This window comes from Lissotriton vulgaris, chromosome 1_2 (genome assembly GCF_964263255.1).
Source record: "Lissotriton vulgaris chromosome 1_2, aLisVul1.2, whole genome shotgun sequence".
Lineage (NCBI taxonomy): Eukaryota > Metazoa > Chordata > Amphibia > Caudata > Salamandridae > Lissotriton > Lissotriton vulgaris.
Window position 1 is genome coordinate 306,125,906 of NC_141686.1, and position 14,006 is coordinate 306,139,911.

Below are 14,006 nucleotides of genomic sequence, written 5' to 3' on the forward strand. Positions count from 1 at the left end.
CCGTCTGATTCCTCTATGATCATGTTGTACCAGAGCGAGATCTCTTTTTTAAAAGGTGGTTTGTCAAGCAGGCATACTTCTAGTTCGCTCACTCCCCCTAAAGGGAGTCTGCTGTCACGCGAGGGCGGTGTATTCTGCGCCTGGGCCCAACTTGAAATTTGTAAGTATTTAAATCTTGAAAATCTCGGTCCGACTTTGTTAGTAAAGTAGTTCCATGGAAGCAGAGATCCATCAGAAAATAAGTCTCCCAAGATGCGATACCTGCCTCTTTGAGTGGTAGAGCTAGTGCGTCTTCCGCCCAGGAAGGGGGTGCAGGTAGGTCCCATATTGGAGCTCTGCTTGAAAAATATCCTAGATTAATCGAGTATCTCACTCTGTACCATGTATTGGCCATCCCCTGTAGTATCTTCAACTTTATCTTTTTAAAGAATTTGGGATCTCCAAACTTAAAAAGGAAGCTGGCTTGCCCAACTCCCTCACAACTCAACAAAGTAGAAAACATAAGGCCCAGGCCTGAATCAGCTGGTGTTTTAAAAAGCATGCGTACATGTGTTAGCTGGAATGCCCATGCATAAGCCTGAAGGTCTGGGCCCGCCAGCCCGCCCTTCTCCCTCCGACGCCTTATCTTTTTCCAAGCAATTCTTGGATTTTTGTTATTCCAGATGAAAGAGGATATCTCACTCTGCAGTTTTGCAATTAATTTAGGATCAAAAAACAGTGGTATTGAGGTAAATAGAAATGTTATCTTTGGCAGTATGGACATTTTACTAGATTTACCTTCCCCAAGATGGTGAGAGGAAGATGAGCCCATGCTCTCATCAATTTTCGGCACTGCGCTGCTACTTTTGCAAAATTTAGGGCGGCTATTGTGTTTATATTTTTATCTATGACTATCCCAAGGTATCTCAAGTTAGCCCTCGATGTCGCGCTATGTGTATTTAGGTCAACATTCCATGACATTGACTCTGTTTTTGAGGCATTCACCTCGTATCCTGACACCTTTCCAAACTCCAAAGCGAGATCTATAATCACCGGAAACGCAGTATTTATATCTGGTGTGAAAATCATGATGTCATCTGCGTAAAGGGCCACTTTTTTGGTCCAATCGCAGTAGACAAATGGTTTAATTTATTGGTTCTCTCTCAGTTTTTGTGCGAACGGCTCTATATACAGATCGAATAATAGAGTGGACAGGGGGCAACCCTGTCTCGTTCCCCTCGTTACCCTGAATGATTCGGACAAACCTCCATTGATCAAAATAGAGGCCGAGGGGCTTCCATACAGCAGTTTTATTGCTCTACGGAATTTATTTCCCACGTTGAACTTCAACAAGGCCTCCGACAGGTATTGCCAATTTACCCTGTCGAAGGCCTTGGTGGCGTCCAAGGTGAGGACCGAGAGGGGCAGAGTCTCCTTAGTAGCCAGATCTATAGCTCCCACCAGGTCATATGTGAGCTCGAACAGCTGCCTCCCCTTTACGAAACCTTTTTGATTAGGATTTAGTATATCCGGAGCTACCTGACCGAGCCTTTTAGCCAATATTGCTGCCAAGATTTTATAATCGGCATTTAGAATTGAAATAGGCCGATACGAACCACAGTCAGATAGGGGCTTTCCAGGCTTCGGGATTAGTGTTATCGAGGCGCTGTCCCAGGATGCCGGGGGGGCCTCTCCCTCCCTCAAGATCTTATTGAACAGTTCCACCATAACCGGAGACACCACCAATAACAGGATTTTATAGATTTCTGATGGTAAACCGTCTGTTCCCGCAGCCTTACCTCCCTTGGCTCCCTGTATGGCCTGCTCTACCTCTTGCTTCGTTTATTTATTTATTTATTTATTTAGGTTCTTGTAAAGCGCAGGAATTCGATCTCCGAAGAGATATCTCCGCGCTGTGTTGTACTGAGGATCAGTGGAAGCAAGAGGAATGAGTGACTTAACTAGGGTTGCTGGGTGGGAAACAGATACGTTTTTAGATATTTTCTGAAGGTGGTAAGATTGGAGTTCAGTCTTATGAATGGGGGTAATGAGTTCCATAAAGTAGGACCTCTGAAAGCTAGGGCTCGGCCTTCCTGTCTTTCTCTTCTGATCCTAGGGATCTGCAGCAGGGCTTGATTTTCAGATCTTAAGGATCTACCTGGCTGATACAGTTGGAAGATTTCATTTAGGTACCTAGGGCCAGTACCGTACAAGCATTTGTGGATGGTACAACAAATCTTGAATAGCACTCTCTGGCGAATTGGGAGCCAGTGTAGCTTGCTCAGTAAAGGATGTGAGGGAGATCTCGCAGGGGCATTGAGGATCAATCTAGCAGCAGTGTTCTGAACAACCTGCAATCTCTTCAACTGTTCTGTGTTAGCGGAGATGAGCAATCCGTTACAGTAGTCTACCCTACTCATGACTAGGGTTTGTACGAGTGTTCTCCGGTGATGGTCAGCTAAGTATGGGAACACCCTTCTGAGTAGGCCAATGACTCTCATGCAGGTTCCTGTAACCTGTGTGGCATGATCTTTTAGTACCAGGGATTGATCTAACTTAACGCCCAAATTTTTCACGCTTTCCTTAGGACAAGGAGCTGTGCCCAATTCTGGAGGCCACCACTCAGGTGTCCAGAGGAGTGGTGCGTTCCCAAAAAGCATGACCTCCGTCTTGCCCACATTGCACTGTAGGCAATTGGAGGTCATCCATCCAGCAATGGCTCTCATTCCAGCAGAGAAGGAATTCCTTACTGTAGGGGTCATATTTTGGAATGGGAACAACAGCTGGGTGTCGTCTGCATAGGATATTGGTATGAAACCAAATTTCCTAGCGACCTTCGCCAGGGGGGCCACATACACATTAAATAATGTGGGGCTTAGGCATGAGCCCTGTGGAACCCCCTTGGTGAGCTCTCTAGAGATGGAATAGTGAGAGCCCAAGCGAACATTTTGGGATCGGTTGGAAATGAAGCTTTCCAACCAAGATAGAGCAGTTCCTTGCACTCCTACTCCCTCCAGACGACTGATCAAGGTGTCATGAGACACCGTGTCGAAGGCAGCGGACAAATCTAATAGCACCAGAATCATAGAACCTCCCCCATCCTGTGCCATTCGGATGGTATTGGTCACGGAAAGGAGAGCTGATTCTGTGCTATGATTTGGTCTGAACCCAGATTGAGAGGGGTCCAGACCGTCCGCTGCCTCGATGAATTTAGAGAGATGGATGTTAACGTGTCTCTCAGTCATCTTACTGATGTGGGGTAGGAGGGATATGGGACGCAGATTATTGAGATCTGACCACGGTAACGTGGTGTTTTTACGAATGGGGTTCACGACCGCCATTTTCCAATCGTGGGGAATTCTACCTTCCCTAAGGGAGATATTGATCAGTGCTCTAAGGCTTGGGGCAAGAATGCTGCCCAATAGCACAGCCACCGAAGCTGGTAATAAGTCAGTCGGTGATCCGGATTTGATTGATTTGAGAAGCATTTCTACTTCAGCAAGACTAATTTCTGGGATTGAGGTCAGAGTGGGCCCACATATTCCATTTTGGGTGGGTTCATCTTTGAGACTGTCTATGTTATCTCTATTGTTATAAGAGGTTTTGGTGATTTTGTCATAGATTAGGTCTATTTTTTTCGTTATATCCCTATCTAAGAATGTGCTCTGTTCATCAGTCAAAGATGGTAAAGATAGATCTTTTAACCAATTAGCAGCATCTTCAGAGGTGACACTCAGGTCTTCCTGATATATTGTTTGGAAGAAATCTTTAAAAGTGTCTCTAATGTCAGCATCATTTGTGAAGGTGACGCAATCAGTTGTCACTGAATCAATATGATTTCGCACTCGGTCCGATTTTACTTTCCAGGCCAGGAGCCTTCCAGCCCCCTCCCCATATTGGAAATGAGCTAGTTTGCTCGCCTCCCATCTCTGCATGATTCGTTTATCTAATACTGATGTCAATGTATTCTTCAATTCCATCATTTTAGCGTGTTTCAGCGATAGATCATGATTACTGTCATCACTACTGTTTTCGATATCCGCCTGTCAAAATTATCTCAGACAGGGCCTGTCTCCTGCCCAAGATGCGGATTGGTGGCGGCGTCCGACATCCACATGTTTTTTGAATGCCCACAAATCACTCCATTCTGGGATTCCATAAGTAGTAATTTGTCTATGATTTTGGATTGTCAGGTCACCATCGATTTGGGCTTAGTCATTTTTGGCCTGAGTGGAAAAACTCGTAATGCTGCCTCCAACTTAGTGTTCTACTCCATTCTGGCGGCCCGCAGGGAAATTTGTAGACACTGGAAAGACGCTTTGCCACCCACCTTCTATGAATGGCGTGCTTCAATCCTCCAGATCTCGAAACTTGATTTGGCAAGGGGGGAAATCTGGTGAAAAGAGCCTTTTGGAAGCTGCTGGAGAGGCCATGTTGACACCTGGGTTTTTTTTTCCCCCAGGTCCGATGATTAATGCTGACATGGCTCACTTTCTGGCTCCGCCACAGTTGTGTCGTTGCTTAAAGGGCCTCGGTATTCCGGGCACTATTGTCTAACAGAGCAGCCAGGATGCTAGAACCTCACGGCCTGCCAGCTGATACTGAAGGGGTTTTGTTCACCATCCCTCCTACGCTATCCCCGCCAGCTGAAGCTGAGTCAGTACAGAGGCACTGCCTGACTTTCTGCTCTGCGGTAGTCTTCTGTCTTGACAGATTGGAGCCAATGAACGCAAATGAGAATAAAAAAAATAAAATAAAAAAAAACTGTTCCCTTGGATGCGTTATTGGAATGCGCATGTGAGGAATGAGACGGCAACACAGGTTCCTGTGAAGAGACTCATCAGTATATGGGATTGGGTAAAGGTGAAACCAGGTGCTGCTGGACATGGATTATCCAAGTTTAATGGGCCATACAAGGTGGGAAAAGTAGTTAGTAATGTGGTGAAGTATAAAAATGATGAAACATGGAATTCGAGAAGAGGGCTTTGTTTCAGAAGAATGGTATACGCTTTACTCATGACAAGAAGGAGGTGAAATGTAGTGGTTGTTGATAAATGTAGTGGGTTGAGGTAGCGGGAGGTGAGCGCGGCTTGAGGGTTCGGGGTGATTAGAGGGGAAGGGAGGTGAGGGTGACTTGAGGGCTCAGATGTGGGTAAAGGTAAAGGTAGGGGAGGGGAGAGTGACTTGAGGGCTCAGGGGGGTAGAGATAAAGATAGCTGAGGGTGATGAGGGCTCAGGGGTAGGCAGAGGTAAAAGTAGGTGAGAATGACTTGAGAGCTCAGAGGTGAGTAGAGGTAAAGGAAGGTAAAGGTGTCTTGGGGGCTTAAGGGTGGGTAGAGGTAAAAGTAGGTGGGTGTGACTAGGGTTCTGGTCTGGATGGAGGTAAAGGAAGTTGAGGGTGACTAGGGTTCAGGGCTGTGTTGAGATAAAATTAGTTAAGGTTAACTTGAGGGCTCAGGGGTTAGTAGAGGTAAAGTAAAGTGTGGGTGACTTGAGGGCTATGGGTTCGATAGAGGTAAAGCAGCATTTCTTGAGGGTTCGGTGGTGAGAGGAGTTAAAGGAGGGTCAGCGGGATTTGAGAATTATGGGTAGGAGTGAGCATAAGTCACACAGAATTACCTAAGATTTCAGAAGGATTACGGGGAATTATGCAAGAAGATTAATTCTGCGTTTAGTGCTATTTCTTTGTGCAAAAATTCCCCCTTGTGTTCAAAAGGGACGCAAAGATAAATTTTGCACTAAGAAATAGCACTAAATGAAACAGAGCATGAATAGCCAGTGTGAGTAGTCCTGTTAGCCGATGATGCTGGTCTTGCTCTCTAACTGAGAAACCCAGTTGCTGGGGCAGCTGCGCGCTCTACAAACTATCTTAACATAACATTACATCAGTACAGAAGCTAATCAGTCGGTTTACTGACGGTTGTCAAGCAAAAGACCTGGAAATTGATGTTATAAAAATAGAGCCCAATAAACCCACACCTTCTCCGTAGAAGCAATTTAGGGTTAATAATCAACTTGTCGAACGTGTGAACAACTATGATTACCCACTATTTGGTTTAATTCCAAGGTTGAAGCTGCCAGCACCCTGAGGCACAGTGCTGCGTGACTCCTATGAGGAAGAAAATGAGTATACACCTCCAAGTGTACACAGCAAAAGCAGACTCCGAAAGTACTTATGGGACCGAAATATGGGAATGCACCAAGTTAAAGGAACTACAGATGGTAGAAAATGGCTTCCTAATAGCAGTACTATGTCTGTGGCCGGGTACCCCATGGACATCCCCATATATAGAACTTAGTATCACACCCATAAGTGTTACTATCTTATACTGGACTATGCTGTGTAGGAATCCTCTAGCCAGAACATATTTCCACTGCATGACAGTTGTCTTTTCCCAGAGCTGATGGCACATGTAAAGAGGACTCTCTCAGAGGTGGGACTTAAACCATATCTATAAAAATCCTGCATGAATCACAAATGATGTATTAAACTCAATCAAGGAGGATCTCTTCTCTCACAACTAGAGACAGAAGTGTCTGCTACAAAACATGGCTCCTTGTTTAACACTTCTCACCTGTTGAACGAAACCACAGGTCTTGGACCTTATCTGGACACAGTCCAGCCTCAGGAGGGCATGCCTTAAACCTCAGATCCAGGTTGGAAAAGCCTCCTGATGAAGGTCCGTAGAGCCAAACAAAGGAAGCCAAACCACTGACGTCCCTCATTATTCTGAGCAGGTGCAGCCCCGAGGCTGGGATTACACAGAGTCTGGAGCATATGCATTCAATACCTTTTCCAAGAAGTTGGCACCTCTGTGCCTGTCTATAGAAAAGGGACTTAGGAAGCAGCAAGACAGCTTTAAATAACAATGACCTACTAGGTTACTAAAGTGTCTTAATACTTGAAAAACTAAAGAATCCTACATGTCACTCACGTCTTAAATGTACCTACTCTGTCAGCCATGAAAGTTTGCACAACTCTGTCCTGCTGGATATCTTCTGCGGGAAATTAAAGACTGCGCTTATGCCTTCTGTGAGAGAGGGAAACTTGCTTTGCTAAAGCAATGCTGTCTTTATTCCAAGAACCAACGATGCCTGAATTGTATCTGTCATATCATGGAAAAAGCTTGTGCTGATGCTACCCTAGATGTACCTGCCCGCTGAATGACGGAAGCTTGCACTGTTTCTACCCAGGGTGTAGGTTTTGTATGAAGAGATGTATTTCCTCTGCTGTTGCTCTATCCTGTTGAAAAACAAATGGTATTTTAAATGCCCAGGTCAGTCAGAATTGATTTGTTATTGGACCCAGGGCAAAACTAGTTGTAAGGCCATAACCCTGAGACCCTGGTTTCAATCATAGCATCCCAGCTTACCCAAACTGTGTGACCCTGGGCAATTACCTTTCTTCATACTACCCCTTTTCTGTCTTCACCACATTTGAGAAAACCTTCAAATAATTCAGTTCAAGATGTGCACTGTAAGAAAATCCCTCTTGTATATTGTTTAATAGCCTAAAACGTTGCTCCATCTATAGCAACACCAAAGGCCTTTCATAGGATGCAGAAGACAACCAACTTGCCTCTTGGGTCAGTAAGACATTTTCATCTGGGGAGACAAGGGAAAGAATGTGCTATCCATCCGGGATCTGAAGTGCACAATGTCTAATCGGGGAACCTGGTTTTAAAACGAGTGTCCAGGCTTGGCCAAAGAGAGTGACCCCAGGCTCTTACCTTTCTTGACTGTGCATCCTTTACCATGATTAACACATTTAGAGCTCCTTCAAATAGTTCAGGAAGCATCTTATACAACCTCTCTTACGTATGGTTTAATAGACGATAATGTTGCTCCTTCTATAAAAAAATAAACGCTTATATAGAAGAAACAAAACAACTTACTTGCCTCTTTCGTCATTAATACAATTGGCACCGCAGAGAGGATGTTGTTCACTGATTTCAATCAGTGCTGAATTTGCAAACAAATAAACGCGGGCCCACATCAGGAGCCTCCAATGTCAGTACCAAAACAACTGCAACCATCACAGTCCTACAAGTGTGACAATTCAGACTATTCCAGGCCCCCAGAGCAATAAGAGTGGTTTGGGCGGCAGTTATAAATATTTGTAATGCATATTTAATTAATAAACAACTGTTGTGCTTATATCTAAATTATATAAACAGCACCACCATGTGGCAGACTGTCATAAGTGCTGGTGTTGACAATTAAGTGCCGGTGCCAAGCACCGGTAAGCCCCGGCTCAAATTACGCATTGATTTTAAAAAAGACCTCTCAGTGCACTGATGTAATCTAAGGTGCTAAAGAGAAACAATTCACAATACATATTTGGTATCTAATCTGCCGAATAAAGTAGCAGTCGGTGACACTTGCAGCAGGTCAGGTGGTCCATGCTGACCTAAGAGCTGTTTTCCTCAGCATTCATGCTGCTGCTTTTCCAGATATGTTGCATCACAGATGGGACCGTGGAGAGTTATGGGACCTGGCCGTCACTGCCTAACTTCCACTGCCCCACTGATGTTGGTAGCACGGTAGTAGATGCATTGGAGGTGGGCGCATAGTACGCAGTGTCATGGCCTATGAACTACCCTGTCCATACCCAGTCAGTTGTGAGTGTGGCTTGACAGCCTGGGTATGGCCTGTTCCATACCGCTGACTACGATTACAGTGACTTGCACTGTGAAACGTGCTGCATGTGCCGACAGCCTCACCAGTATCATGTTGGGTAACCTTTCCAAGGAGTGGGACATGAGAAAATTTGCCACATCATCCCTGCCACCCTTCTGAGGCTGGTGAATATGCACTGTAATGCAGGGATTATTTCACAATATTTGATGTGAAATACCTGTATTCCTGGAAAAGACGTCTGAGCACAAAGGGGCAATATTCAAGCACCGAAACATGTTGATAGAAAAGATGGGTGGGGGCTATTTACTTTGGTCTACTATTTTGTGGTAAGGAGACGCCAGTAAAAATTATTTTTGGATCACATGCATAAAATGTAAATAAAAGTCAGACAATTTAATAAAAGGAGAACATAAATGTTAGGTAATTACCATAGTAGGTAGGTGACTGTTCATCATCCTATATGAGAACATTAATGTATGGTAATTCCATAAGAGGATCAGCTGTTTATTGCAGGAGTTTTTTCTTCTTGTATGTTTATGCCAGTTTATTGAAACCACACACATCCTTTGACGCCTCTCACTCGCCCATCCTTTACTTATACTTAGTGTTAGGAAAGGTTGTGCTGCGGCTGTCCATGTAATGGCTTTGTGTTGTGAGGCTCGGCATACAACTTTTCACTACACACAAGACAATTTCACCCACATTGCTAATGCTTGTAAGCGAAAGAGTGAACCCTCAGAACATATGTGAGAAGTTTACTTTTGGTTTTAAGCCACAAGCAAGCATTTTTTTATATGGAGGAGGCAGCTTGGTAAAATTTTAGAACTTAGCTCACAAGTAGTTCCATGTCATGTATCACATATATAACTAATGTTGGTATTTTAGCTCACAGCACTTTGAAAGCTGGGGTTTTGAGCTCAGAATGAAACTTTTACAGGCAAAACTACAAGTTCCACAATGCAACCTGCTGCTGGTTAAATAAAAATACATGTACGGGTATCCAATTTTGTAGTGCCAAAGCACAGAACAGTGAAACGTAAAATAACATTTGTTCTAGGAATTTTGCCATTTTTTCTTGTAGGCAGTCACAGGTGAAGCAGCCCAGTAGGTGAGAGGGTAGAAACTCCTTTCAGATGCAATGGCAGCATCTCCTGCTAATGGGCTGACATGAAGACACCTTCAAAACATGTGTGCTGAAAGGAACTGATTTACTAGGCAGAGAGGGCCATAGCAGGTAAGTTCACGAGGCCCCTGTGCTTACAGCATGGGCGGAATGGTGGGGGGAGGGTGGGACAGAGACCATCCCACTCCCTCTGAGGCACCAAGACAAGTTCCCACCAGGGCGTCACGCCTTTCCCAGCCAGGGCCGCCCTTAGCACTTTACTACAGAGCAGACCAAACATCAATATAAAATATACAGTGCAGCAGCGTCCTGCATCTGCTCTGCCTGGTTAACCATCGACAACAGTAAACAGAGGGAACGGAAATGCCCCCGTAAAATCCTGTCTGTGTTCATCACCATATTGCACTGTTTCCATCTCTTATTTATTTTGTGATTTTTACCATGGATGTATTTATATTCACAATGTGCACATTTTAATAGCTATAGATAGATATAGCGTTGCCCATTTTGATGTATAACGTGTATTTGGAAAGTGTGCGCTCACCCAAGGGTATCTTGGCGCTGAATAACAGATGTTTATTTTTACCCAACTCAATGGTACTCATTTTACCAACCTCAGAAGGATGAAAGGCTGAGTGGACCCGCCGGGATTTGAACCTGAGACCATGAGGTCGAACAAAGGCCCCCACATTGGGTGCATTAGTCCACTGAGCCACCAGACTTAGCATTTCCTATTTTAATAGGCATGGGTAGATATGGGAATGCCCATTGTCATCGATATATATGGCATTGTCTATTTCAATGGATATGACAATGTCGACAATAAACTTTATTACCAGGATAGAGGTTCCAGGGATACTGGTGTAGTGGAAGTGACATCACACACCCTTTACTCTCCCTCCAATGACATTACAAGGTTTCCCACCTTGCAACCCTGAAGGCACTAGAGGAAGGGGGAGCGGCACCATAAAAAGTAAATAGTGATTGCTGGCCTTGCCTTCATAACCCAATGCACTGGGGACTGGAAGGGCTGTACCAGTTCAATCACAGGCAGCCCCTCAACGCCGTCCCAGGGTACCCCAGAGCCCTCTGTACCCATGTAGGGTGACCTTCCATTAATGATCTTGTGAACATTGACTGCTTTGTAGTGCAACTTTTAGCCTAAAATCGGTTCACATGTTCCCAACAGATCCTCAGATCAGTGCTCGTGATCACACGATTTAAATCAATGTGAGAGAATGACTCTGTCCACGAGCTGTAAGAAAGGGGAAGAGCTGAACATTGAAGCCCAAAAAAACAAAACAGTGAAGAATCAACTGCAAAAGCGTTACTGGAGCATGCGCTCACATTGGTGTGCACTCACAGAATCATGCACTCACAGGAATCTGTACCCACAATAGTGCGAGCTCACAGGATCATGCATTCCTATGATTCTGTACTCACAAGAGCGTGAACTCACAGATCATTCACTCACAGGAGTCTGTACCCACAAGAGTGTGAACTCACAGGATCATGCACTCACAGGAGTCTGCAATCACAAGAGGGTGAATCACAAGAGTGTGAGCTCAGAGGATAGTGTATTCATGTAAGTGTGTACTCACAGGAGCGTAAACTCACAGGTGTGTGCACTCAGAGGACACATGCTTTCAGAGGATCATGCACTCACAGAAGTCTGTACCTAGAAGAGAGTGAACTCGCAGGAGTGTGCATTCACAGGATAATGCTCTCACAGGAGTCTGTGCTCGCAAAAGCGTGAACTCCCAGGAGTTTGCACTTACAAGATCATGCACACATAGGAGTCTGTACCCATGAGAGAGAGTGTGAACTCACAGATCATGCACTCACATGAGTTTATACTTACAAGAGCGTGAACTCACAGGAGTTTGCACTTACAAGATCATACACACATTGGAGTCTGTACTTACAAGAGTGTGAACTTACAGGAGTGCGCACTCACAGGATCATGCACTCACAGGAGTCTGCAATCACAAGAGGGTGAATCACAAGAGTGTGAGCTCAGAGGATAATGTATTCATGTAAGTGTGTACTCACAGGAGCGTAAACTCACAGGTGTGTGCACTCAAAGGACAATGCTTTCAGAGGATCATGCACTCACAGAAGTCTGTACCCAGAAGAGCGTAAACTCACAGGAGTGTGCATTCACGGGATAATGCTCTCACAGGAGTCTGTGCTTGCAAAAGCGTGAACTCCCAGGAGTTTGCACTTACAAGATCATGCACACATAGGAGTCTGTACTTACAAGAGTGTGAACTTACAGGAGTGCGCACTCACAGGATCATGCACTCACAGGAGTCTGCAATCACAAGAGGGTGAATCACAAGAGTGTGAGCTCAGAGGATAATGTACTCATGCAAGTGTGTACTCACAGGAGCATAAACTCACAGGTGTGTGCACTCAGAGGACAATGCTTTCAGAGGATCATGCACTCACAGAAGTCTGTACCCAGAAGAGCGTGAACTCACAGGAGTATGCACTCACAGGATAATGCGCTCACAGGAGTCTGTGCTCGCAAAAGCGTGAACTCCCAGGAGTGTGCACTCGCAGGATAATGCTCTCACAGGAGTCTGTACTTACAAGAGCGTGAGCTCACAGGAGTATGCACTCAAAGTATCATGCACTCACTGGAGTGTGTACTCACTAGAGCGTGGACTCACAGGAGTGTGCACTTTCAGGCTCATGTACTCACGTGAGCGTGTACTCACAATATCATGCATGTACAGGAAGTAGGAGGGCACCAGGTAGATATTACCACTCTCAAAACGAGTAACAGGATAAGAAGCCGCTCTTGGGGGTGGGGACTGGAGTGTGGGGGATGTGGTTGATTGGCATAGAGGTCTTCATACTTTTCTGTGAAGGGAGCTACTTATGTTTAATGAAAATCATCCCAAGGTACTACTGTTAATAATGTTGTAATAGTGACAGTACCAGGCAAGATTATAGTAGTTACCACATCATGCAAGATTATCAGCGGTGATCACCTCAGTGCCCCAGCACCAGGCAGGGTTGCCAGCAGTGACGTAAAGAAGGGTTTATCAATGTGTAATGCCTCTACATGAGTAGTACATAACAGCCTTAGTTGCAATGCTCCTTGCACGAACGTAATAATATTAGTAATTTTCTCACTAATGCTGCATAATGTATCACTCAAATATCAGCTTTATATATTTTAGAAATTCAAAATTCTTTCTCCAAACAATACCTCATAAATCTGGAATTGCACATATTTTTGGCTCAAATACACGCTTTTCAATTGTGACAAATGTATTAATTCAACCAAGCAAATATTTCTAAGATAGTGAGCTGCACACGGGAGAGCTGCTAGTAGCCAGGGCCACTGGAATTATGCAATAGTGTGGTCGCTGCAATTTTCGTATAATTATAGATTTGTCGTATTTGCCACATAGTCCATGTTATGATGCATAATCTGTAGATTTTAACATTTTTGTATCTAACTCAAAATGTTCAAAATTTACTAAAAAGGCAGCAGCACAAGTTGCCACGCAGTGGGAAGGCCTTTTGCAAAGGTTGACTGGTCAGGTTTTCATAGCTTTCTGCTATATTTAGGTATTAAACTAGTAATGAGGTGCACCCAATGCCAAGACAGTGTTAACGAGTGTAAAAAGTACAAAAGAATTAAATAATACTATTAAAAATGTGTAGCATAATTTCCCTTTTCTTGACCCATAATTTACGCATACCCTGCCGCATAATTTGGCCCTCTACTGCCGCATACTTTTAGTAGCTCTGCCAATAGCCCAGGAGCTACTCGTTGGAGAAGCCTGGCGTAGATGCATAAATGAGCAATGCAGGGCACAGCTGAAGAGGGCGTGGGGTCGGTGTGTCACGTGCGGGCAGTGACAGGGCGGACTGGCACAGGGGAACTGGCACAGGGGGGATGGGGTCTGCAGGTTCCAGACTCACCTCAGCGAAGAAGAAACCAGCAGTCACAAGGGCAGCAAACAAATACCACTTCTGCATGTTGGAGAGCGCCATGAGGCGGCATTAGGGCACACCCCTTTTACCCCACATGCCAAGCTGCTGCCTCGGAGGGGTAGTGCCAGGCTTACGCGTGGCCCCACTGTCCCACGTAGTCCCAGCAGGGGCTATGCATATTCGTGCACGAAGAAGTCTCAACTGTCCCTTAACTGGGCTCTGCTGGGACAGAGTCCAAGCACTCACATGCAGCGCTCCGCCTCCAGGCGCCACAGTCACGGTGTGACTGGGAAGGAGGCCGTAGCAGAGG

At 45.0% G+C, this 14,006-nt stretch overlaps 1 protein-coding gene across 1 annotated transcript in view; it reads right to left on the reverse strand.

Moving 5' to 3' along the window:
* Positions 1–13,756, reverse strand: part of LOC147736571 (NXPE family member 3-like) — a 59,349-nt gene extending 45,593 nt beyond the window's left edge. The window contains exon 1 of the mRNA XM_086953774.1: positions 13,685–13,756. Within this exon, the coding sequence (XP_086809900.1) occupies positions 13,685–13,756 (72 nt within the window). The remainder of the gene's footprint in view (positions 1–13,684) is intronic.
* Positions 13,757–14,006: the final 250 nt, after the last annotated feature.